The sequence below is a fragment of the Tribolium castaneum genome, chromosome 5 (assembly GCF_031307605.1).
Source record: "Tribolium castaneum strain GA2 chromosome 5, icTriCast1.1, whole genome shotgun sequence".
NCBI lineage: Eukaryota > Metazoa > Arthropoda > Insecta > Coleoptera > Tenebrionidae > Tribolium > Tribolium castaneum.
In genome coordinates this window covers 2853797-2881735 of record NC_087398.1, presented here as the reverse complement: position 1 = coordinate 2881735, position 27939 = coordinate 2853797, and the positions used below count along the sequence as shown (strand labels likewise).

The 27939-nt window shown below is 35.5% G+C and overlaps 3 protein-coding genes and 1 non-coding gene across 5 annotated transcripts; all 4 read left to right on the top strand.

Annotated features, from left to right (window-relative positions):
- The first annotated feature begins 449 nt into the window (after positions 1-449).
- On the top strand, positions 450-1901 carry LOC660774 (SOX domain-containing protein dichaete). 2 transcript variants are annotated; one of them, XM_015980649.2, is made up of 2 exons: positions 450-870; positions 919-1901. In XM_015980649.2, exons 1-2 carry the CDS (start codon positions 528-530, stop codon positions 1191-1193), a joined length of 618 nt encoding a protein of 205 aa, XP_015836135.1. In that variant the 5' UTR covers positions 450-527; the 3' UTR covers positions 1194-1901. The 2 variants fall into 2 exon arrangements, with proteins under 2 accessions (XP_015836135.1, XP_972072.1); XM_966979.4 differs by having other exon boundaries at positions 464-870; positions 913-1901.
- Positions 1902-4494: 2593 nt separating this feature from the next.
- TRNAR-UCG (transfer RNA arginine (anticodon UCG)) lies at positions 4495-4567 on the top strand. The gene has a single exon. It is a non-coding gene; the product is annotated as a tRNA-Arg (tRNA).
- Positions 4568-22289: 17722 nt separating this feature from the next.
- Positions 22290-23992, top strand: LOC660826 (lipase member K). Its single transcript, XM_008196090.3, has 6 exons — positions 22290-22478; positions 22525-22717; positions 22764-23122; positions 23167-23313; positions 23361-23591; positions 23643-23992. The coding sequence occupies exons 1-6, from the start codon at positions 22320-22322 to the stop codon at positions 23811-23813; spliced, it is 1260 nt and encodes a 419-aa protein (XP_008194312.2). The 5' UTR covers positions 22290-22319; the 3' UTR covers positions 23814-23992.
- Positions 23993-24424: 432 nt separating this feature from the next.
- LOC103312138 (lipase member K) lies at positions 24425-26034 on the top strand. Its single transcript, XM_015980150.2, has 6 exons — positions 24425-24611; positions 24656-24851; positions 24902-25260; positions 25307-25453; positions 25501-25728; positions 25777-26034. Exons 1-6 carry the CDS (start codon positions 24456-24458, stop codon positions 25945-25947), a joined length of 1257 nt encoding a protein of 418 aa, XP_015835636.2. The 5' UTR covers positions 24425-24455; the 3' UTR covers positions 25948-26034.
- The last annotated feature ends 1905 nt before the right edge of the window (positions 26035-27939 follow it).

Genomic DNA, 27939 nt, shown 5'->3' with positions numbered 1-27939 from the left:
GACCCAGCTCGGTACTCGATCGGATTATTTATTTTTGGGCCGTTTATTCCGTGGGCCGGTTGCTGCCATAATGGGATTGTGATGAATTGGCACAACACCTCGAAATTGCGTTGTGACGTTAATAGCAGGATCATGCATTCAAAGGATTAGGTCTTGACGAGCTCGCACATATTTTCACTAATACGTTTATAATTTTTCACACATAATTACGATCATTTCGATGCGCTTCCGCCAGGAACAATGCCACGGCATTGACAATACTGGCACTAAAGCGCGAAAATTGCTCCAATTATGCAATATACAATAACGCAAAAATAAATAAATAATTACACCCAACACGGGCAGTGTTGCCGTGAAAAATTCCAGTTCATATACACATCAACAAAACCATCCTATTTTTTTAAGTGACATGACAATGCTTCTTTTATTGTCAATCGAACAAAGAGATTTAAATCAATGTTTACACAGCGTTAAACGCGCCCTGCATCCTTTCAGTCAGTTAGTTTGGCGACAAACACATTACTGGAATGTCCGACAGTGATAACAGTGCCCACATCAAAAGACCCATGAACGCGTTCATGGTCTGGTCCAGGATAAGGCGCAAACACATCTCGAGAGATTATCCGCGCCTCCACAACTCAGAAATTTCTAAACTTCTGGGCGCAGAATGGAAGGTCTTACCCGAAGCTGAAAAGCGACCGTTCATAGACGAAGCCAAGAGACTCAGAAACCAACACATGGTCGACCATCCTGACTACAAATACCGACCAAGACGCAAACCCAAACTAGAACCGAAGGACGCCCGATTTTTTACACAAACTGTGGACCCCTTGCAGCAAGCGTTCACTAAAGCTTTCTACACCCAAAATGGTACGGATAACGTAATGAAAAAAATCGCTTGATTTGTTACAGTTTCAGACGAAACTCATTCCGGTCCTGGCATCGGGGACCAAAAAATAAATTTCTATTTGAGGAGTGATTTTGAGCCGAATTATCAAATGCCGCCTGAACCCATCATGCGTTTGCCCTATTCGGGCGACTATACAGGGCGGCTGCAAGAAATGCAGACTTTGCCCCCTTACACGTCCCTGGCTTCGGGCGCCCACCAGCGGGCTTTGCTCCGAGCGGCGTCAATTTACGCTTATCACGATTTGGCTGGAAACTCTCTTCCTGTGTATTTTCCGCCTCTGTAGCCCTTTTTTCCAAATATGATTAGTGCAGCACGGTGATAATTAGTTCGATTATGTGCGGTAGAAAAATGTCGGGCGTTGAACAAAGCTTTAATTAACAAAACCCATTACACATCGCGATAATTAAAAAAGTCACCGGCAGACGTAAACAGGAGCATTGTGATCGGTTTATCTGGGGTATTATATGGGGTGTCACGTGTCTGTCGGGGCGTGATAAGAAAATTCCCCGGAGACTCCGTTCCTGCTGCATATTGAGGGAATCGATCGCCACCTAGGTGTGGAAGGTTGCGTTAACACGAATCGATGGGAAAGATTTGACGATTGTGTGAATGCGCCTTTAGCGGGATGTATTCTTTTACGTTGCTATATTACGTATTGCCGGCGTATAAAACCGACAACTAAGTTATTAACTAGAATATATGCAACAATGCAATTCTGTAATGAATACCGGGTATTCACCGTGCACCTGCGATACTCTAAATTGGTAATTAGCGAGTGAAGTCGGTGTGAAATCCGCCGCAGTTCTCACAGTCGAATGGACAATAATATAATCACGACGTGGATGGGGGCGACGGCTGCTAAGCATGCGACAGGGTTTTGCAAAATATTTTTAGAAAAAAATTCAATGTGAGCTATAAATAAAACTGTAAATCTGTACATAATGTGACCGTGTCAAATAAAATTACTGCAATTCCAAGCACATTATTTCTACATTTTGAGCTTATTTTCACAAGTTGGAAAAATCCATTATTAACCTTTAAAAATTATGCTTTATTGTTCAACAGAATTTACACGTGGACTCCAATAATAGAACAACAAAATTCATTACGAGCATTACGAGCCCTGCGTTTAATGTACGCACCCAAATGTACAAAAATCACAAAACACTAGATACATTTGATTATTAAATTTTTCATGTGTTTTATCAAAAGATCAAAAAAAAAAAATAATGAATTCTAATCTAGTAAAACGTTCTAGTTTTTTTTAATGGATGAACAAACTAAAGACCATCTAATTTTTCAAAATTTGGAATCGAGTTCGTATTGGAAGATGTATTGTTGATTTTACAGGCGTAGGTCTCGTAAAATTTCGTAAAACACTTTGTACATAAACAAGTAATTAAATATTAACTATGAAGAGAGACAATACAAACATAAGGTATAAAAAAAGTTGGTAAATATATAACATGTACAAGTAATACTGTCCGTTTAAAAAGTCTTTAGATCAACTCTTGCTGTGGAATTTAGACTGACCGATTTTCATTGTCTTTGATACATTATTGTTTTATTCTGTTGAAGTGTCAAACGCGCTACTTGCGATTTTTTCCAATGCCAGTATTTTCGTATGTACCTAGTAAACGTAAGAAATCAACATACCTTTAAAATTTCACAGCAATAGTTGACCTAAAGACTTTTTGAACGCTCTGTGTAATACGAGTAATAAGTATAAGAATAATGACATAACAAATAAGACAAAGAACAACAAAAAATTTAACATTCTGAATAAATATTTTTTGAAATAACTTTTTGAAATAATTTATCTTTTTGACGAAAACACGCTAGGAATTCTAGAAAAGTAGGACTTTTATTATTTTAAAGAAGAAAGTTAAATGTTGAGGATTATTTCTTTTAGCTCACTGCTATTAAGAAGGTGAAAAATGAAAAAAAAAACATAAGTTGAATGACTTAAAAATTCGATTTTTTATTACACATGTAGAAAAGTTATAAATTGTTTCACGGAAAATATTAACGATTAAGTATCTCGTCTGGAAAAAACAAATTATTTCAAAAACTAAGCAAAATCGATCAATAACAATTTAACACATTTTAACAGAGCAGTTTTAAAAGCTACATTAAAAAAAGCAGTTTTTTATTTGTGTGTACATAAAAAAATCTTCTGCTTCTGAATGCAGTTTTTTCAAATTATTTAAAAATAAAAAAATACATCAAGCAAGTGGATATTACGTCACAGGTGGTGGAAAGAGGCGAAATAATGAAATTAAACTTAAAGAACCGATCGTTGGTTTGGCAACGAATGAGATCAAAAACATGCCTGTGCTCTTAATAACGAGGACAGTGAGTTATGATGTCCCAACAAAGCAAATTACTCAAGCAAAAATCAATAGATTGGTAAAATTGAGTCGTCGGATTAAAGGAAGAGTCCTTGTTGAGTCTCCGGCGGACACTTGTAGTGACATAGCGACAATACCGTCGATGACAGACCCGTCCACCCATTAAAATCGGTCCATAATACACAATGAAAAATCGTCTCTAAGCACTTACTGTTAAACATATATTAAATTCCATATCGCATTTAATATCAAAGGATCTAAACAAGATATTTCATATATGAGTTTTAGAAAGAGAGAGAATCGTTTGTGATTGTGCGAGAACCGTGGCCAATCCAGGAAGGGAAAATGCTTTCCGCCACAATAATTGTTTTATTCGCTTACAAAGCAACGAGTCTGCGAGCTGTTTTCAACCCCCCTTGCGCGCAAGGACCAACATCCGATCTCCTCTCGCTCAGGTGTTCGTAATGCGGCGACAAAACACTGAAAATGTCAAACTTCATTTTCAACGGCCTCGTTAAATACGGAATTCGGGCGGAAAAAATTCGATAAGGGTAAGAGTGGCGGATTATGACGAGGCATCGCAACGCGGGGGCGCTCAAAGGACCTCCAGGATAACTAGAAATAATGAGTAACAAGCACACAGCAGAAAATTTTATTCATTCTTTCACTAAATCCCATTCAAAACTGCATTATGTATAACAATTAATGACGTATTAAAAATACACACAAGAAAGTTATTTCTGTCGTAATTATTAGCCCAAATAAACAATAAAATAGCTCAAAAAACTGTAATTAAACAAACAACTTACTGATAGCATTAATAGCAGAACAGTATTGCTACGTCACTCGCCTAGAATTTAGTTATAATACGAGTTGTATACTTTATTTTTTCTACGATCTGACCATTTTTATTAAAAAATGCAATTTATTTTCAAAATTTAATTGACTTTTAATTTTTTATTGTTTTTATTGATTTAGGTACAATAGTTGATTCTCGTTCAAATTAGACCAGGAATGGACCTAATGTAAATGGGTAGATTTTAGTTAATTTGTATATTAATTTTAATAAATAAAAAATTGGATTTGTAGACTGTTGAGATTTTATTTATCATATAGCAACCGTTAGGAAAAGTTACGATAAAAATCAAGGTCAAGATAGCAACAAAATTATGTAATTGAAGTACACATAAAAGTCGAGACTAAAGTCCTTCCTAGAAAGCGACGTTATATGTAGACCGTGTGGCCTAATGGATAAGGCGTCGGACTTCGGATCCGAAGATTGCAGGTTCGAGTCCTGTCACGGTCGACTTATCTTTTTGTGTTTTTTTTTTAATAATTTTGTAAAAAATTATGCAAATTAATTTTGACGTTATTTAATTATTAATATAACTTGTGTTTTATTCACTCACAACAAGAAAATATATAAATTAATACTGAATAATTTTCATTGTGGGATTCAAACTAGCGGTGTCCTCTATCAGATGGTAGCTCCACTATTAGTTACTTTATAGTCCAGTGCTTTTCATATTGTACTATAATTTACAACAAATAAATTTAAAATAATGTCAAATTTAGAAATATTCGTTGGGGCATTTTTAAATGCACACTGCCATTAAATTACGGTCAAAAAAAACTTTGTTTTTTTTTAGAAAACTATATTTAAAATAAAAATACAAGAACTCTAGCAGGGTAACTACGTATTTTGTTGTCGCTACTTTTTAGCAGAGGGCGCCACAAATACTGATATTAGATTTTCTTGTAACTTTGAAACACCATGTATAAAAATTTTGCTTTCTACAAATACAGATTTATAAAAAAAAATGTGACAAACATAATTATACAATGGTAAAAAATATTTATTGCGAAATAAATTGGCTATAGTTTAATAATTATTTATCTACATATTTAAATTAATTTAATTTATCGCATAAGAAAACACATAGAGTTATTTTTTATCTTTGATTAATTTGCTTTGTTTCACCATACACGTAGTAAAACCGTCGCTTTTTATTTAAAATAGTGCCACAATTTGGACATTTTGATTTTTGGCTAACTTATAGCTCTCTCTACCCTGGCATAGACAATTTTTTCCGATTAAATAGCAGTCCGATGAAAACACAGATTTATCGTCAATTAAAAACAAATTTTACCTGAAAAATTAGTCTTGGTAATTATAAAATCCGATGAAAAATTGTCAGTTAAGAGTATTTATCTTCGTCGTGCCTAATTGACCAAACAAATTGTTTCAAAATCACAGATACATATTCGAGCATTTGGTTCGCTATAAGAGAAATAATTATAGATTCCAATCAACTTACGTTCGAATAACGGAGCCCGAATAAATCACACACCCTGAATAATTAATAGAGATGATCGGTTGCAATCACGTTTGTTCCATGAATCAACCGCCTGAGGCCAGTGATAGATATTGGTGTTCCGTGTTCCAGCAAATAGCTCCAGGTGGCCGCCACGAAGCGGACCCAACTTTACATACTATCCCTTTACGATACATTACCTTCGTGGAGGTACAATAAAGTCCTCAACTTGTGACAGTAAAGTAGAAAATTTGAACGGAACTGATGGCTACTTTTGTAATTTTAAAGCTAAATTCTCACGTGTCGGAACACATTGCTAAAAATCCCTAGAGATTTACCAACAACTTTCTTGTACAACGTTTTTTATTCTATGTACCTGTAAGTCTTTAAATAATTTCTACAATAAGTAGGTATAATATAGCCAATTGCTCTTGAAATTGCAAAAAATAATTTCTACAATAAGTAGGTATAATATAGCCAATTGCTCTTGAAATTGCAAAAAAAAATTTTCGGCCTTTATCTTCAAAATAAATGCTCATGTTTTGCATCATATCTTGAAGATAAGCTGGTTTCACTGTGTCTAGATTCAAAATTTGCCATATTATTACTTTTATTACGGTTCCATGTTTATTTTCTCTTTTATAACCAACTGGTGACCAGTTCAGTGCTTATTGCTACTTATCAGAGTTCCGCACATTGTGAGCAGTATTTTTGTTTTATGGGCGCAGATAAAGTATTTCAGAGGTAGAATTTGCAATCCAAGTTGTTGATTCTTTACTGTAAACACGCATTAAGAATTTTTAGTAGGTAATTTAAATAATGGCAATTTTCAAATTTCAGTCGTTGTTATTCTCCTTTTAACAGTCTAGTTAGAAGTTTTGAGAGCGGCTATTGTTTGAACAACTAGTCGAAGTCAGGCATAAAACTTGGGCAAATGTTTGAAAGTTGAAGAGAGTCACAAAATCTATGCTAAAAGAATGATAAATTTAAAACGCGCTCCTATTATAATTTGGACCGAATCGGTGCAACTTGCCTTATTTTGGGGCTTTAAAATAAATTGAATTCGAAAAAAGTCGCAAGTGAGCAGAACGTGTCGAGAAAATTCGTCGCGTCTCGCTGCTGAAATCAGTTTCAGGACTGAAACTGCATCGGGTTTATTGAAACGACCCTTGATGTCATTAGATTCGTCAGTGCACTTGGCATTCGCATCCAGCGACTCGTAATTAATCTAATTGTGTCGGTTTGTCTAACGCAAATCGCATGCAAATCCAAAACACTCGCATATTTTCTCCGATCGGCGGACAAATCAACGCAAATATAGCCCCGCTTATTTGTGCATACAATTATAAATTAATTCGTTAGTTCTCCGGAATTCAAATTTGCCCTAAACCGTGCGAGGTATCCGTGTAAATATTAAAAGCGGCATTAAATCTAAATGGCGCGTAATTACGTTTGCGCTATCGCTCTGTCTATCACTGTGAAATATGAGCCAGGGAACCCCCGGATAAATCCACATGATTAATGAAGAGATTTGAATATTTGCGCCTCTCTATCGGCCTGATTATTAGCGAGATAATGGCGGCAAGGAGCTCGCGCGTCCATTAAAAATAACGAAAATATTAGCATACCAGGCACGTTTTTGAGTGACATCGTCACATCCAACATAAATATCTACTTCGTTGTGATATAAAGTTGTACAATGCGCCCGGCATTCGAATATTTCATAAACACTCCGGAGAAGACGTGCCCACATTTAATTAACTCGGAGATGATATTTCACACTCTTTCCGAAACGCACTTTATTAAAAACACGGCTAAATTAATCATGGACGTGACAGGTGCTGGCTTGCCTGAGGAACGTCATTCTGCTGCACGCTGCACGAAAATTATTATCATTTCTGGCACGAAATTCTTACTAGGGACAAACTCGTCTCTTTATGTCTGCTATAATTTACCTATGTTTAGTCTTTATGACCTATACTCGCCAGAAATTCTAAGTTACTAAATCTATACGTATAAAAAAGGTTCAAACATGTTATGAAAATCCATTATTTCTAAAAATACTATCCATGAAAAAATAAAAAAAAAAAAATTAAAAAAAGAAACATGTTTTAGGATTTTTGAAACTTTTATTTCTTTAAGGGTTAAATATATTCGTAAAAAATATTCTTGAAGTTATAGTCATGTAAATTGATATTTCTAAGGTTTTTGGAAATTTATAATCGCAATGGGGCTAAGTAGGAGATCAAAGTTGGTATGAAAAACTGTAAATCTTTGTCATACAGGCTGTTTAGTCTCAAACACCTTACTAAAGATACTAATCAAATTTGCAAATTCCTAGAAAAAAATCAGTGAGACATTGCTGTTAATTGGTGTTGTTATCTAATTAGTCTCACAGGTTTTCTCCTACAGTAATAACAGCTTACAGATATATTACTATTCTGTGTTATTAGAATGTTTCTATGACATCTAAAGCATTCGCAGCGTAAATTAATAAAAATAAAAATAACATAATTGAAATAGAAACAAGAAAATAGCTTCTTTAAAAAAACCATCTCAAAGGGGTAGATAAACAGGAATGGACTATAAATTCCACACTTAAAAGTTACAAAATATTAATTTTTTGTTAATAAGTATCTGTGAATTTTTAAAAATAAAAGCAAAATTGATTTGTCAACAAAAAATATGAGAAAAAAATCATCGTATAAAAATTTTAAATACTTTTATTGCTCAAAAATAAATTTTTTCAATTCTTACTGCATTATTTATAAAATTTTGTGTTTGTTTGTCTTGATTTCTGTTTTACATTTTTGTGCTGTCGGTTGTTGTTTAAAAAATAGATATTTAGATTAGAAATAATAATAATAATAATAATAATAATAATAGTTATAATAATATAATCGATAAGTGTTTTCTCAGTTCTAAACAAAGAATCGTCTGCAAATTGATGTTTTCTGCCAGAATAAACCATCATTTTCTGATTTTTAGGCAAGAAATTGTTTAAAATTAACCACTTTTTTTATAAACTTGTACATAAAAATTTACTATACGAAAGTTATAATTGATTGTTAATAATAATTGTAATAATATTAATAAATTTAAAAATAAAAAAACAGACTTTAATTAGTTTTTCTGAATTAAGATAAAGCTTTTTTCGTGTATTCTATAAGTGTTTTCTCTCAAAAATAATAATAAAACAACTTTACTTTCTGCAAAAAAAATTTTATTAATAAAATTTTAATTTGATGGAGGTTACAATATTTAAAAACTACAATAAGCATTGAAACAAAGAATTTTATCATCAACTATAGGAAAAAAAACATTTATAATCAGTCTTTATTAAGATTTACGAAGTAGCGGGTGAGTGTTAGTTAAATGATAAACTGGGTTTTCAAAAACAAATTGTAGTCACGCTCATATCGTAGTGAAGATGATTCGATTGAAATAAGCCGAATTTATGTGATTTTCCAAGACATAAAATGCATTTTTCGTACCTTGTGAAAGGAGTGTCAGTGTGTGAAGTTTCCAAAATTGGTTGAAAAAAATCGCAGTAGCAACCGTAAAAACTTCCGGGAATATAAGAGATTACCATGGGAAATTAAAAGAGGAGTTATGGGATAACGATATAATATGTATATGCGTTGGGAGTGACTATATCAAAATTCGTAGCGAGTTGTGAGAGGGGTGGAATAGTAGATTGCAGCAATATACCGGCGAATAACTAGCTCGCTATATTGTCCCTTAGTTATGTATGTATATTGCTAGATTATATCCTTTAGATCACTTATGACTTCAATTATGCATATAGTGGTGCTGACGTTGTAATGTATTCCTGCAGTCTCCTCTGACCACACTCAAACTGATGCATTAATCCAAAGAGAATCAGATGGGTTTCGACCATAACACAGCCGTTATTATCACAGGTCTTGCCATCACATTTCACGTCAGGACACAGTAAGCGTGAATTGAGCTTTTTTGCTAAATCTGCATCCCATGTTGGCAAATAAAACACAAGTACGCTTTTTCAGCGCGTAATGTTGTACACAAGACCTCTAACAGGGCCACAATGAAGATTTATGATTACGCGCAATTAGCGGTAGAAAGCTCATGTGTACCATTTCACGCGAGTAAATGAAATGCCACGCGAATCTCTTTTAGTAAAGTTCCGTGATTAGTTCTGCGAGATAAAGCGTTTTAGACACTGATTGACTCAAATTCGGGGATTACCAGATACCATCTTGACATTACAAATCTGCGTTTTGGTGAGGTAAGTGAGATTCTCTCCCAGCTAAAGCAGATCATAGAAGGCTGAAAACTAGCATTTGTCATCTCACAGCCTACTCGCCTGTCTCCAATCAGCATTTTACGAGCGCCACAGCACACCAGAGCACCATAAACCGATTTCAGCTCAGCCGTTTTCTTTCAGCTTGATATAAAACGTCGTGATTTATGGTAAACTTCGTTTACCTTTATCCTTATGCAGAAAGGTAAACGGATGCGGGTCTAGGTTAAGTAGCCGCATTTCTATATATTTTTCGGCGTGTTAACCCAGACGGGCGCCATTTGTCTGACTTCTTCATTGCGATTCTTTCAGAGTGACCTCAGATAGGCAGCAGCGTGTGGCTGGAATTTTAAGTCGGGTTGTGACACAATAAAAAAGCCCTAAATCTTGCGCTTTTTGTAAAAGTAATTTTTACTTGTCTTCAATGAACGTAGAAAGACACATAAATCCCGAATTTATACGCACTTTTTCTGAACACATCCTGAATAAATATTCAGAGCGGAGCAACAAACCAGCGACCCTAAACCGACATTTTTCTTTGCCGAAAGTCGGTGTTAATTGCAGTGGGCAGCTAGTATTTATCAAGATCGGGAAGGTTTTTACAATCTCGACTCTCCTTTACTTGTCTTAAGAGGGATCTGCAGGAAATTGGCTTCGGACAGAGAAATATAAGTTTGTTTTAGGCAGATAACGCCAAGATTATACGAAACTTTTCAGGTCGACCTTTTTCAAGCTAGATACAAGATGTTACGCCAAACTTTCACATGTAAAAAATTTCAAACAACACTCCTGAATTTAAAGCAAGTGCGATGACACGCTCGACAACCTGGTTTCGATACATGAAATGTTCAACACTTTCAAATGACGCTGCAACAATTTTCATCCTAAACAGCACTGACTGCTAAGCTCCAACTTCAAAGTACGCCCTAAAAACTTACGCGATAAAGAATTCGATCCACTGCAAGTTTATTAGTCCGTTTATAGCTTTGTTTAGCATTCAATTCGAAATTAATCTCAAAATAACGCGAAATAAAATTCTTCATGAAACAAAGAGCTTTTGAACAAAATATTCCTTACAAAAAAAAACAACGAGGAAAGACAAATTTTTATATCATTTGCGTGTAATTTTTCAAAAAATCTTCGATTTTACTTTTTTAACTGCTACCTTTTGACACCATACTGACATTTATGACGTCATTTCTACTTTTTTTTAAAGTCAACCGACTTTTTTGATTATCGTTTTGAATAGTAAAGTAAAAAAAATAAAAAATCAGAAAATAAAATAAACAAATTTAAAAAGTTGAATAAGATTTGAAATTAAAATATTTTTTTTTTATAAAACTTTATTAAATATTAAATATTATTAAATTGTTTTTATAAAATTGTTTTTTCTTAATTTTTTTGTGTTTAAGTTTTGTATTATAAGTGTTTTTATGGTAATTATTAAAAAAAACATTTAAAAAACAATTGCCTTTTATAAAATAAGGCATGAACAACCAGATAAAGCCTTCTGTGTTTAGTTGGTAATATTTTTTTTATTTTATTAAATTATTTTTTTTATTTTAAAAATTGTTTCAAAGCTTTAGGACGAGTTTAAATCAAGTAATGAAAAATGGCAAGTTTTTGGCAGTTTTGCTTAGTTTTCGCGAAGCCGTGCTATATTTTTATTAAAATGCCAGTCTTAAAATGGTGTTTCTGCATTGTAGTGGTTATTGATATCGCGGCCCTTGAGTACTTTCCAACTACAGTTCACAGTTTCTATTACTTGTGCAATAGCTCTCCGCTTTGTTGTTGAATTATGGCACCCTGCAAGTGATCTAGAAAACAAGCAAGACTAGCGCCATCTCGTTCGGTGTGGATTTATAGTCAAGTCAATATCGCCCAAATGCCAAAAGCCTGTAAACATGTCCGCCGTCGTCATTAATAATCGACGTGTAGAAGACCATCCGTTCGGCCTATTATTCCCCGGCCATGTTAGTGTCCCTGTAATAGTGATGATCCATCACCCTCAGGGAGAGAACCAATCATTGTTCATTTAACAATTAGAGAATGTGATTTTAATCTATGGTCTAAACCGGCTAATTTATAGTGTATCATAAATTCCGCGCACTGTACGTCCAAAAAGCTTGACACGTTTTTTTCGCCCCACGCAAAACGCAACTACATATTTGTACATTTATTAATTGCTGTAATATTTTGATATTACACATCCAACTAGAACGGGTTTATCTCAATTGCATAAATAACGACGCGGCGCACTTCGGTGATTTATTGCCAGATATGGCTTATAATCGACGCTAAATCTAAACAAATATTATTTCACTTGAATTATGTCATAATGCTACAAGCGTCAAAAATTGTTCATCCGATCAGTCTAATTAAAAACCACCAACTGCATGACAAGTTCTGGTCAATATTGATGGTTTGAGGCGCCGCGCATGATAAACGACTCCACATCGAAATATTCCATGTAAGAACTGCAAATAATGCATGCAGCAGTTAGTGTCATAACGTATTGTTCGAAAATTGGCGCTGTGAATTGGTGCAGCTGCTCGAAACCGCTACATTCGATGCATAATGCCATTTAGATTCATTGCACAATTGTTGTCCTTTTGCAAGATGTAAGATGAGAGCATAATAAGCTTACAAATGAGCTTAGGGTGCTGCAAATAGCGGAAATAACCAAACTGTTTTTTCGGCTCTTGTTTAATGTATTTACATCTACTCGCAAAAAATCGGCAACCCGGAGTCGTTCCGGGTTCGGGTTAAGTTTTACACTTGGAAAAATTATACCGTGAAAATACTCCAAAATTATATTATTAAGTGACATTTCGTAGTTGGAACCAGAAATTGCAATTTATAAGCGTCGCAGAATTGAATGTTTTTGTTGCGAATAAAAGGTGGAGAAGCCGAGAAACTAGAAGAAATGCGTTCTTTCTGTGAGTGAAATTAAAGCAATGCTAAGTTTTTTAATATAACAAGATTAAAACGCTTTCGGGCGTAATGGAAATACTTTTCGCTGTCAACTTGCTTTAACGACTTCCTTTAAATTACAAAGAAATTAAATTGGGTATTATTCTAAGAAAAATTTGTTTAAACAGTTCGTGAGGTGTCGGAGATTAGGTAAAATTCGCCGTAGAATTAGAGCAATAAGTTAAAACTGTTCAAACATCGGGAGCGGAAATTTCGTTAAACCCAAAACCGAGGACATGCTTTATCTCCTATGAGTAAATTCGCGCCTGAATAAAAATAAAATCGTTAAAAGTGAAGTAATGGGAGAGGCGACAAATGAAATTATATTTATTTTGGGGTTCGAGTTTAAATTAATTTCGTCTCTCGCCAATAAAATAAGCACTAAAAAAATATTTACCCGGGCTTTTCGGGGCGTCTAAGAAGGCAGTGTCAATATTGGTTGTCTGAATAATCCGGCCTACGAAAGACACTGATTCCAGTCGATAAACAATTTAAAAGGGATATTTATGAAAATGAAAGTAGGTGTTCGGGATAACGGGCTTTGATATTCCGGGCACGTCAGCGGGATCCGGGTGGTTCCCGGATTCGTAGATACAAACTGTGCCACTCGATATATTCTCGCTATTTGTGAACCTCGTTCATGGAAATCAGATCTTTCGGACCATTCTAGCTGAATCAGTTAAATTGTTCTGTTTAGAAACGCTGCCTTGCAAGGCCCGGAAACATCCCCTTAACTGGGCCGTTATATTATTTTCTCTCCGGCATCCCGGCTGGATTATATTATTACGCAGTATAAGGTGGCTACGCTCCTTGAATACCTTCCATTTCCATTCGAAAAATTCATAAAGGGACGCCGAGTAGGAAACTTTTATGCAACATTCAATTAATATAAATTGTTTTTCCTTATTTGCGATGAATTGCGCTAAACTTCAAAGTAGTTTGGTTTCTGTCAGACACAACTTTTAACTTTGTCCTTTCAGGAGTCTCAACCCGAAAGTGAAAAACTTTAAGTTTTTTGTTTTTCAGCTGGACACACGTATGCGCTTAAATTTGTGCGATTGTGTTTTCACTATAAATTTACGCCGTAATGAATTTGTAAGCTAATGAAATTGAAATTGATGAAGCGTTAAAAGCTAAATTACAGATAATGGATTAAACATTATATACCAATAACACTTGTGTATAATATACAAAGCCAACGGGAAACAAATTTCGGGCTTGTTTTTATTTCCAGCGCTCAGTAGTTTTGTGGCACAGATCATAGCTAAATTAGCTGTCGGTATGCAAAATGAGCAGATCCGATTTAATTAAAAAATTAATATTTGAAAATATTGGGAAAGTTTGAGTCTCGGGAGAATTAAAAGCAAATACCTGGCTAACAAACTGCAAATTAAGCTGCAACTTCATCATCTAATTAAAGTTGAATTTAATCTTTGGCTCTTGAGAAATGATCGCTTGTAACAAAATATAGGACCTGTGATGAGTGTACATTTTTCTCTCTTGCTGGAATATGCAATAGTGAGGTCGCAAGGTTGGTTGGTAATTTTGTGTCAATGCTGGAGGTTTATTGTTGCAAGGGAAACGGAAGTGCCGCCATCGTTACACTAGGCCAAAGTTGGGCCGCGAAAATGTTTCCCGAAAGGATACCGAGGCAATTTACACTATGAAAACGGCTCTGAGATATGAACTTCGGACATTGTCATTAAACGAATAATAAGCTAGAATCGTTTTACGCCATTGTCGCGTTTGATTACATTGCAGCGAAATGAATTAAGTGCGGAGCGAATTTAATTTCTATTAGGAGATCAATTGTCATATTTCATTTAGAGTTAATTAAGATTTTTTGTGAGAGAGCGATTTGGTTATTCTGTTGGAAGAAGTTCTTTATCATGCCGTTTCCCGTTACATTTGCGGAAACGCGATTTTTTCGCTCTCTCGTCTCCGGATATAGATATTTGGCGGTTGGTGGATTTTTCTGCTTAATTAAATTTGTTTTGTTGGCGGAGTGATGTAATGTCAAAGAGACGATAAGTGAGCTAGGTATAATTTGTATTCCGGCCTTAATGAGCTGTCCCATTACATCCACGCGTGTTGTTTCGGCACAGTTGGCAGCACTTTTCCTCATAAGTATTTGGCGAATGTGTCACTTCTTGCAACTTATCATTTCAGCATTCGGGTTTAGTTGGATTCTTTTTATATCGTTCCCATTATGTGATGTGATGAGCATTTTTGTGGATCCTTTTTTGCCGCTTTCTCGTTATTGCAGCGTTAAAAGAATTATTTTCGTGATAAATCGTTTCCTTTACCCTAACAGTTTTTACCATTAAATCCCTTTTCCTTGCTATTTTTATTTACAATTGCCGAGTCTCAACTAGAAAATTGCTTCGCGTCAGCTGCTGCAATTTTCTAATCCACTTAAACCAGACACGCGTTTGCCTTGTTAACCCCAATGCTGGGATTGTAATTATTTCACTGGACCGGCAGAGGAATCAACACAAACGTGAATACCTAAAACTTAATTCGAAACTACTTACGAACTAAAATATACACGAATCAGAAGTTCCGAAGCTTCGCTCACTGTTCATTGTTAACTGTGTTGACTGAAGTTCCTCCATGTTTCAGTTTATTACATTGCATTCCCTTTATTTTGAACCGAATAAATTCTATTGTTTCCGTAATTAATATCCCTCAACTGAAATGCAGACTTGCAATTTATAACAGTTCTTTTCGTCTTTTTCATCCACCATGCCAACCACCATTTATTGTTCCAACTTGTAATGGAGCCATACACTCCTTTATTCAACCGCTTTCACAATTGTTTACTCAAAACGCCTGCACGTAATTCATTTCAGATGCATTTTTAAAATTCCATTAATACACTGCTAATAGCGAAAAAATCGAAGCTACTACTCTCGATGATTTACGAAGGATTTCTTAACTAAACTTTACTATGGAGTACACTGTAAAGGTTTTAAAACGCATTAGCTAAAAGCTTCATTATGACACAATGTAATTTCCGACGGTTTTTCACCCACTTTTCGCGGTTTTCCGTTATAACACCCAAGTCCTGACCAAGATTTTCATTCATCAGCGTTAACACGATTTCATTTTTTATCAGACAGTGATTTATAAACCTATAAAGCTTTTAATAGGCCCAGGAATGTATTCGTAAAAACTGTAACTTTATAAGAAAAAAATATAACAAATACTGTATTGCCTTTGTCGTCAATTTTCTTTATCATTTTGTGACCAGTTACGTGAAAATTTGTGCTCTTTTTCAAAGAACTAAGGAAAATTTTGGTGACATATGCAGCTCAGTAACATGTATGTAGGTGGAAATAAAGCTATTAAAAAAAAATTGTGGCATCATTAGACATTTCGACTAAAAGCTGTTTACGATTCCCCAAATCAGAAGGAAAAATATTATTAAAAATTAGACGTTTAATTCCGTCGTTTGATGTTTTTGGCCTGATGCTCTCGGTATTTGTTTTAAAATTCAAAGTTCCGAAATTGTAGAATTGAAAAAGGGAATAAAAAGAGCTTCGGTTCATATTATTTCGTTTGAGCCTCGGAATGGGCGTATTAACAGAAAACGAGTTTGTTGTTTCTTCCGTTCCTTCCCTCCTTGTTACCGTTGAAATTAATTACTGTTAATAGGAATAAAATTAGAGAAAACCAGCAGCGTCTCGATCAGTGGGCTTCCGGTTTAGTGTACTATTAAAAATAGATTTCCAGCCGCGAAATCTTCGCAAATGCATAATAAATCACATTGAATGCGATGCAATTAAAGCGAGCTAAGCAATGAAGTTCTGAAGTTCGCGGAAGTTTTTAATCAAACAGCCGCTGATTCAATTCTGGGCCACAGAGGCGCTATTGTCCTTTCTTGTGTTATGCAACGCCTTTGCATGCAAACTTAAAATTACGTTCTTATCAAGTTAGTCTTTCTTATTCTCTTCCCGGTTTTATCAAGTCATCTGGAAGCTATTTAAAATGTTGATTAAATTTTAATTAATGCAGGGACCGAGCGGAGAGCATGTAAGTGGAATTTTTTCGACGCTCGTGCTCTTGCTAACTTGTTTCAATATTTTAGTAATGTGATAAGAGCCACGATGCTTGTGGTTTATTAAAGTAATTAAGCAGCGACAAGTGTTACGCTAATGGCCAGACTTACAAAGGCCCGACCAACTATGTGCTTTAGCAGGTCACGCCTGAAAGATATCTGCCATTAGGCTCTCTTGTTTAGAGCTTTGTACCCTAAATTATAATTTATGCCAATCTCGACGTTTACTTATTTAATCTGCTAACCCTCACGTCGTTTTTCATGCGCTAACTTGAAAGGGATTTTAAAATTTTATTTTAAATACAAACGGAAAATTCTAAAGCAGTTCGCCAAAAGCGACTCGACTCTCTATTTTGTTTAAAAAATCTACTCTGTTGGCGTCGCTCGTAAATAAAGCAGGTCTTAGAGTTTAGAATTCCCCATCTGCCACGATACATATTTTCGTTTTTGAAAAGAACAGCAATACTTTAGTTCTGGTGTAAATAACGGTGAGGTACGTGCCTGGAATGAGGTAGTAATTTCGTGTTGCTCTTGCACTCTCGGAAACAATTACAATAATGACACAGCTCCCAACAAACCGTAACTTTTTCAACTGGAAAATACAACTCATTTTAAAAATCCAGATCTGATCTAATTAAATAATGGCGTGCTTGTTAAGTCAGCACGCGACTCACCCGAAGCCAAATTGCAACCCCATCTACGTGCAGAAGTGCAACGCACACAACATCATTAGCTACTTCTTTAATTGCTTCCTTAAACAAACACTCAAGACCTCTGAAAACGCTAATACTCGTCTCGAACCTATAATTAAGGCTGTTTCTTTGTTATGCCCACCATCAAGTGGGATAAAATTTTTCAAGCTGGGTGGGGAAAACAATGCCGCGGAAGAAACTGAACAGAAGTCTGACGTCAAAGTGACCTGTTTACTTTGTACCACAGATAATTGTATTTGTCCGCTGAACGTTAAGTCTTTGACTGAGGAGTGAGACGTAATTGCAACGTCTTTGGAACAACGCAATTTGTTATCCCTGTCCACGACTGGTTCCAGAAAATTAAAGACGTGTCTTTGGAACAACAACCGTTAAATCTTCGGATCATTGTGACGAGCTGGAAGAAAACTAACAATTCGCTGGATAAATGACTAATGATTTCGCTGTAATGCGTCCATTTCCGGTCCCTTATTGCTGATTATTTCAGCAAGGTATCGCATCTTCTTTATAGTGGGCTGTAAAGCTGCGCCCCCAAGGACGAATACGTGTGTAAGTGCAGCTGATTGCATCGGTCCGGCAGCAGGAAGATAGAGTCGGCTAAATAATGCAGCAATAAATCAGCGCGGTATTCGCGTTTTTGCGAGCATGTTGCTGTCTCCAGTAAACATGAGTGTTGATTCACGGGCTTTTGGGTCGAACAGACTTCTCCCGTAGATCATTCCATTGTCAACAGAGGCGAGAAGGGTCGTTAAGAAGTGTTAATAAATCACGAAATGGACCACAGGTGTTGGATAAACGCCCTGTTTGCCACTCTCTCCATACACCTGCAATTCAACAACGTAAATATTTAAGAAGTTACATTTAGGCGGAGGAAGGCTTACACGGAGCTTGCTTAAAGATGCATGTCCAAAGAGAGCCGCGCAATTTGCCATCTAAATAGCACCGCTAAATTTCCAGCAAAAGTTCACGCGTTAGGGCCGCATTTACTTAGCACGAAACATAAAAAATTACACCGTGGGCGAAAGCCCACACAACACCTTTTCACTCCGAGATTCTTTAATCTGTAATTTTGTAGTAAAAATAGTGTTATTAGTTGATCAAAACAGTTCTAATGGAAGGGTTAGATAACGCCCGAACGTTGCATTTGACGGCAAAAACTTTCCAATTCGATCTTAACTTGGAAGGTATAATCTTAACTATCCACTAATTGCGCGTCCTTTGTTTGTGTTGAAGCGTGAACGCCAACAATCGAAATCCAATGATATCAGAAATGTCTGCTCGAATGCAACTTCAAGTCCGTCCGTGATTATCGGCTTTGAGAGTTGAGTCGCTAGACAATGTCACTGTCCGTCGACTCAGTGTTTTATCATAGCAGCAAGCGAAGACATTAGAGGGAGAATTGTTTCACCCTCATGCGAACGAACGCTCGAACGAGCCCTTGATGATGTGTTCATGTTATATAACACAACGCTAACCAGACAGTTACGCAAGTTTCTTTCTTCGGATAATCTTACTACTGCCACATCCGGCTGATTTCTTATTATACCCCCAGACAGTTTTCACCCTCTTGTTTTGTTACACGAGGCTTATCTAGGAGAGATGATGAAGGCACGCGACTTGGAGCGAAACTTTCGACTGTGTCTACATTCTGCTGCAAATTTGACGGTTTCATAGCTGCTTCCTAATATATAGACCAAAACTACATTTTGGCATAATGGAGAAATGAAATAAAACGTCGTTTCCATGCGTGCTACGTATCGCCGGCGGAACATGTTAACTGTATGGCAGCGAGGGGAAATAATTAAATATTTAACAGCCATCTTCTGCTTTTTACAGCAATTAATTTCAGTTACTTGAAAAAGGAAGAATTATTAAATTCAATTTTAAATATTTGCCAACTTTTCACAACGTGAAAATGTTTACGGACAATTATGATAGATGACAGTAACGTATCAAAACAAGTCTGAGATCTTGAAATACAAACTTTTGACTGTAAACAGGAAGATATGATTTGTGAAATTTTACGACTCTTGCATCAATAAATTGATGGAATTTAATTGCGCCTATGGAGTATATTTCCGGCAATAAAAAGAAGCTCACGACGTCTGACATGGAATTAAAGTGCGGCCTCTTTTCGAATTTACGCCGATCCGTCCTAATTCCGTTAAAGTCAGCGGCAAGGACGCCGCAATAACTCGGAATTCGGCATGAGGTAAAGTATTTTTTCGGTCCCTGGGGTGTGCTGGTGTATTTGTACGGCGCCCCTTACACTCAGCAGCCGCGCTATTATATAGTCCTACCGGATCCTGCAGTGAATCACTCTCCTGCTGCCTGCTGTAATAGTCTGCACCGCTTTTGGCCTACATATGACGAGCTCCGTGCCTTGTTCCCGCAGCATACGTGACCGATTTCCGGAGGTTAATATTTGCACCGTGCATTTGCAATAGCTAACTTTTTTTGGCGTTGCGTTATTTATGGGCGCGCAGTGACATCTCGACTCTCGAAATTTGATAATAAACAGTTGGATAAATTATAGGCCGCCATGTGAAAAAGTGCACATGAAACGGAGCAAATCTGCATGCGAGCGGGTTTCGTGACGACTTGCACGAACTTCAAATGCAGGCGTTGTTTGACATGGAAGAATTATGAAAGCGTTCACAAAAAATCGAAAACAACAAACTGGAATTTCCTTCATGTTGAAAGTTGAACTCGTATTGTTTTCATACTTCTCTTACTTTACATTCCATCAAGATTTCCATACGGAAAATGCGAGCGTTTGAACATATTTCTTGGGTAATTTTATTCCTAATTGAAACGGCGGAAAATAAAACATAAAACAGTTTTTAATTAATGTTTAGTTTTTAATGCCGTTTTTAATTACTTTGTATTAGAAATACGTTAATATTTCTAGAAATATCACGGATTATTTTATTATGGTAAAAAATATCCCGGCGCATCCACCATTTTTGCACGTCATGAATAATTGCGATTAAGTTTATAAAAAGCTAGAAGTTGTTTCTTCCATTATTATATTTGTGTTTTTTACGTTTTTTGAATTATTTAGATTATTGCGATGACTTAGATTTAGTCTGGTTTTGTTTCTAAAGGAATAAAAATTTATTCAATCTCGAGCCCTGCTGAGGGAAACGGAGTCTAGAAGCGGCCAAGCTCTAAAATCCGATGTCTGTAGACAGGAATATTACCTTACTCAACTCTCGAGTACTTTCCAACCGCCGCATGCATAAGATATGCGCTTTTTTTATTTAACAACTCGTGTTGGCGAGAACTATTTGTCACATCCTATCCCTGCGGAATATTTAATGGTGAGATATTTCCCGTGGCGGCTAAAAAGTATGGCCTCTTTGCTGCTTAACTATTAACGCGTTCTGAATCCGAACAAATCAATAGGAAATCCACAAGTTTGTTTCCACTTTTCAATTAGTTGGAGTTTAAACAAAATCTGGTGCCAAGTTCTCTAATGAATTTGCGTCCGGAAGTTGCCAAAGTTACTTTCCTTGGACACGTCGTCCATAAAATAAGTGCAAATCCCTTCATTTGTCTTTATGAGGGAACAAAAGACTTAACTAACCAGTAAAAGATTGTTGGATGCGCTGACCTCGGACGTGTCCTCCTATGAAATCCAATGGAGGCGCGATCAGTTAAGAGTGGTCATAAATTTCGTCAAGTGACTCATCGTCTCTTGCTAAATCCGGACGGCTAACTTCTTGCTGAATGGACAGGGGTCGTTCCAATCAGTGACAAAGTTTCCCCGATGATTGCTGATTTTGTTAATCTTTGACCGGCGGGAAGACAATATTTGATCGTGACAGACAATAAACACGATTTTAGTTCGGAATTAAGGGAGACCCGAACCGAATTATCTTCTTCAAATAAAGCTCCCGCTTTCCCTAAAAGACTACTAAATAAACCGACTCTTATGCCAAGGGATGTTTTTATTGTTATTATTATTCAGGGCATATCTGCGCCATAACTAGGACCTTGTTTGGATCTCTGGCGACCCGCCTTTGCTGAATCCGAAAATTAAGCTAATAAAATTAAATTCGCAAAGACAAAGGTAAGGAAAATTGACATCGAGCCGCTCATACTTTACAGCGATCGAAATATTTCACGAATTAATACCGCAAATGTTTGCATTATAAAATGAAGTGTTTTCCTATCTTATACTCATGGTTACTGTTTTAATCAAATAAAGCCAACACGCCACTAACCACTTACCACTAATAAAATTATTGTACACAATCCAGACGGTAAATTTTGAATGCCTAACTAATTTTACAAATAAACTTTGATGTTTGCTTACAAACTCCACATACACCGCATTTTCCTCCAATGCAATAACTTTAAAATAAACATAATTTTGGTAGTAAACGTCCTAAATCAACAAAAAAGTGACTCAAAACGATCCAATTTGTAGATTTATCTGATCATGTCGATTGGTTTTTATTCAGCAAATGTTGATGCAAATAAGTTAGGGTACACCTTTTTTCCAAAAAATAACAAGAAATTACAATTTCATAAACATGATTGTAATTTATCAACAACACGTTTGAACATTTTGTAGCGGCGAATAGATTACAAATTAACAGAACGTGCTAATTTCTCCTCAGTTTAATTGTAACTAAAATTTTATGCTATCAGGCTAGTTTATTCCGTTGGATAACCATTTCAATTTAGTATATTTAGTAACACGTAACAAAATGTTTCAATATTTCGTGTTACTGATTTTTTTAAATTTATGTTTACTTGCGCACAAATCTCACAGCGAAGCAAATAATGTTTGTAAAACTATGAACGACTATATCCATATAGAAAACAATACAAATTGTTGGTATAATCCAGACGTTGGGAGTCCTGTGGTGGGTACTATTAATGTAAATAAAAAAAATGCTTAGTTATTTTTAGCCAGATATAATTACAAGGCGCGGTTATCCATTAGAGACTTACTACTTCCAAACGGAGGATGGTTACATTAACGCTATTTATAGGGTTCCACATAATAATATGAATATAAACGAGTCAAAACAACCGATTGTGTTACACCCTGGCTTGGGTGGAAGTCCGAATAGTTTTCTCTGTGTGGGAAATCGGTCCCTTGGTATTATATTACTTAATCCAGCCAATTTTATCACAATCATTTTAAGTATTTTTTCTTGTAAACAACGGTTATGACGTCTGGTTGCCGCACCGCCGAGGCTCAGCTTACGGCAAAGGACACATCAAGTACAACCGAACTGACCCACAATTCTGGGACTTTAGTTTCCACGAGTGTGGTTATTACGATATCACTGCTGAAATTGATTTTATCAAGACAAAAAATCCCCGAAAAGTGGTTCTCCTCGGTTATTCTATGGGAACCACCGAGACTTATGTTTATGCAATTTTGAGAAAGGAACATGCGAAGGAACACGTCGCTGGAATTGTATCACTCGGCGCTACCGCTTATTTGGAACACCCTAACAGTATTTTGAAGCACCTAGCACTCGTTTCACCTTACTTGGAGGTTCCTTACCTTTATTACAGCTTTTTGTGATAAATTAAAAGTAGGGCTCTTTGAGGTTTCGAAGTATAAATAGTATGTACGACGGTTGGGAAACTCAAAAACTCGAACGGAAAATAACTTACAGAACTCTGGTTATTACTTGGAATTTTATGATGGGGTTGTACGGCGAAGATCCTGATCAATTGGACCCAGTAGGTCGTTTTGGTGAACTAATATGAGCGAATTTGTTATATTTTAGGCCGATTTACCAGTCTATATAGGCAACAGACCAGCCTCCACTTCGATTAAATCAGTCATTCACTTTGTACAAAACATTATGTCTGGTGGAAAATTCCAATTCTACGATTACGGTTTTTTAAAGAATTTGTTGGTTTACAAATCAACAACACCGCCCCTATACAATGTATCAGAAATTGACGTGCCTATGTACATTTTTTATGGTGAAGCTGACGCTATCAATCCCAAAGAAGTATATTTATTGTAATAAAACCAAGGAAGAAACTGATTATTTTCGTTCAAGGACGTTTTCAAGTTTTATAATGACCTGAAGGTTAAAAACAAGGGCTTAATTCATATTTCTGAAGATAAAACAGTGAAATATAATCACGCAGACTTTGTCATGGCTAAGGATACGGAAAAGTTGTTCTACGGAGTTTTGCTGAGAGTATTAAGAGAAAACTTAAACGGTTGATATTAAAATGCACTTGCTTAGCCTAGAAATGTTGTAAAGGACTAGATTAGACACTAGGGTTTCGTCAATTAAAATATGCAGTCTAAGTGTTTTTTTAAGTTAGTTGCAACTTTTAAAACAAATATAAAGCAAAAGGTTTAAAAATTAAAGAATATGCAACGACCACTAGAAAATAAATATGAATAATTAAAATAAATGCAGTATGCGTTTTATTTTTCTCCTAGTTTGTTACATTTAAGAACCGCCTGGTTATAGAAGTGATTTTAAAATAATTGCAAACAAGTTACAGTGATTACGTTTTAACTAGTTACGACCGTGAACATCGAATTAACTTTTTATTCTTCTTCTGTGAACCGGTCATAAAATTTTAAATTTAGAACTTTTTTAACTAACCAGTTGTTAATAATGGTATTTTGGAATCAAAAATAAAAAGCATTTTAACGAATATTATTGGTGTTTTTATTCTACAAACTTAATTATAGTACATTAAAAAGTAAACAAACGTATTATTTATCTTCTTTACAAACTAATGGACGATTAAAGACCGCCTAAAACGTGCTAATTACTCATTAATTTAATTGCACCTAAATTTAATTTAAAGCGTATCGTGTTACCGCAGTAGTTATTTGACTTGTTTGCAAAATGTCTCAAATTAATCTTTTGCAACTTTTCTGCATAATTATATTTGTGCAAAAGTCTGAAAGCGTAAAAAACAATGTTTGTAAGACCATTATGGACTATTTGCTCATAAATTACAACCAAAATTGCTGGTACAATCCAGACGTGGGCAGTCCTGCGGTAAAATTTACCACCAAAAGTATTAAAAATAAAAAAAATTGCAGCGAGACATAATAACGAGGCGTGGTTACCCTTTAGAAACATATTACATTCAAACTGAGGATGGTTACATAAATGGTATGTACCGAGTTCCTCACAACAACACACACACAAATATGAAGGAAAGGCAGCCAATTTTATTACATCCTGGCCTCAGTGGCAGTCCGAACAGTTTTTTATACATTGGAAACCGATCTATAGGTTGTGACACCCTATAGTAACAAAATGTAAATTTTGACTAAAATTTTCAGTATTTTTTCTCGTAAATAATGGCTATGATGTGTGGTTACCACACCGCCGAGGGTCGGCGTATGGTCGAGGCCACATCAAGTACAAAAGAACAGATCCAGAATTTTGGGACTACAGTTACCACGAGTGTGGCAATTACGACATAACGGCCGAGATTGATTTTATTAAAACCAAAAATCCCCGAAAAGTGATTCTGTTTGGCTATTCTATGGGAACCACCGAGACTTATGTTTATGCAATTTTGCGGAAAGAACACGCAAAGAGACACATAACTGGGATTGTTTCAGCCGGTGTTACAGCCTATGTGGAACACCCTAATAGGTTTTATACACAGATATCACTCTCTGCGGCTTATGTGCAGGTTAATCTTTTTCTGTTAAAAAATAACGCCTAATAAATTCATCTAGAATTCCCTAAGATTTCGTAGAATTCATGGACTTTACGATGGTTGGGAAACAAGACAACGAGCAGACGATATAACTTTTACGAAAATAGTTGGGGCCAAAAAATCGCTAATGGCCCTGTTTGGGGACAATCCTGACCAAGTTGATCCCGTAGCAAGTCAGTTTTTTAGTTACACAATTGTAAAAAATTATTTCAGGCCGATTTACCGGTCTATATAGCTGATCGGCCATCATCTACTGCGGTTAAATGTTACGTACATTATGCCCAGAATATAATTGCCAAAAAGTTTCAGTTTTATGACTATGGCTTATTTAAAAACGTGCTATTGTACAACTCAACGTCGCCTCCCTTGTATAATGTGTCAGAAATTGACGTTCCAATGTACCTTTTCTATGGAGAGTCTGATACACTGAACCCCAAAGAAGTATAGTTTCTTCTAGTGTTGCACAAATGCAATTATAATTTTTTTAAGGACGTTGCTAAATTTTACAATGATTTGAAGGTGAAAAAGAAGGCTCTAATCCATATTTCTGAAGATAAGAAAGTGAAGTTCAACCACGCGGACTTTGTTTTAGGGAAAGACGTCCACAAGCTGTTTTATGGAGTGTTGCTGAGGACACTTAGAGAGAACTTGAAAGGATAATTTTTTGCGCAACTCTTTGATTCTTTTAATAAAAAATTAAATAAGTTTAGCGTGTGTAAGAAGTAAAGAACGGGCATTATTAATTTATTTTCTGTATAGAATTTGGCCGTCAGAGTGTAATCATCAATCTTCCGGGTCGTTTGTCTTTTGTCGTTGACCGGTGGTGCAGGTCTCTGCGGTCTTTCCGCCTATCCAACCTTCTGACGACTCGGGTTTTCTTCCTGCAAAAACACAAGAAAATGCTTAATTTATCACAAATTAATTACACGTGAATAATAAATTGCCTTATCAGCGTGCGCCGATAAAAAATTTAATGTAATCATAACGCGGGCAAGAATCAATTTAAAGTTTAAAGGTCCTGACAAATATTAGCCGCCCTGATCAATATTAATTGGCTTTTGAATACAAAGTGGCCCAAGTTGTTAATTTGCGGCCTCGATCTTATATTTCATGAGGATTGATTGAGGCCAATCAGTCGTAATGTGATTTGGTTGGACTTTTGAACTTTTCTAAACTTCTGTCTCAACATTTTCATAAAACGAATTTGGGAAAATATCGATTGTCGGCGGTGTTTGTCCCTGATTTGGAGGCTCGTAAACCCGCAAACATTTCTGTCACGTCATACGGATCGGAAACGCAAAGCATTCAGCGATCAATTTTCCAGATTTTGTCAACTGGTTGAACTCAATTTAAAATGGTAAACTTGCCTCTCCCAAACGTACCGAGCTGGTACGGCTGCAAAATTTCTTATTGCTTCGATGCAAATCGTGTTTATTTTATGCAAATCGCTGCTTTATATTAATGCGTATTTTTAAGGGAGTGATTGACGTTTATTTCACTCCCGCATCGGGTTGAATCACTTCCATAAAGATCCAAATTGTTTGACGTAAATTTTTATCAAGGGAACGTAATTCGTCTCTCGAATTTATTGAAAGTTCGCGTCGCTTGAGATTCTCCGTGTGTGGCACCAGGGTGCCAAATGAAAGTGAGTAATATTGGGGTGCATTGAGGACACTTCCGTTACGCTTTCAGCATTATCCACTCAATTTACACATTTATAGCCGAAGCGGTATTGATTTTTTTATTTACATATTAAATTCGGCACATTCACTTGTATTCAAAATAATAAAAATAATTCCAGATTCGTCAAAAAAAAATTCAGCCTCGTGCCTTTTAGGCTAAAAATATTAAATTCACAAAAACTTTCGCCGTCATTGAGTTATTTGCTGTTTGATTCTAGACGATAAAATTTGAATATATTTGCAGGTACCTAAAAGTATAATCTTACGAATGTATAAAGCAAATTTTTGTAATTTATTTGACTTTTTTATATAATTCATGTTCGAATTACTGTGTTTTTTTAAAAGCTTGTTACCAATATACCTACTGTACTGTTTTATTATGAGAAATATTGTCGTAAGTCTACGATATTGATTAATTTAAATTAGAGAGACCATCAGATATGTTAAAAGGCTTTAGTAATAATTTCTATGGACATCATTAATCACAAGCTAACGCACATTGTCTAGATTTTATTTATCTAATAATGAAATTATTAATCAATATTTTGTTTTTTAATTTAATTAAAAGCTTCACGTTTGAAAAAAAGTTAGTCTACAAACACACGAATTCGTTAAAATGTTCTTAAAATTGAATATTTTTTCAAAATATTAAATGTTAATATTTACTTATTCTCCGTTAAATTTAAAACTACAAAAAATAGTATTTTTTCACACTTTATTTAATAATGAAATTATTAATTAATATTGTTTTTTATCTAATTCAAAAGCTTTACATTTGAAAAAATTGTTGAAATATTTTTTGAATTAAATATTTTTTTTAATATTTTAAATCTTAATCTATAGGTAAAATCACTACAGTCTGCGGGTGGAAATGAGCTTCTTTCTTTTGTTATTCATGATTAAAAATTTAGTCATAAGTGTGTAAATAAATAGTACTTGTTGCTCAAAAATTACATTACCTACTTTTACT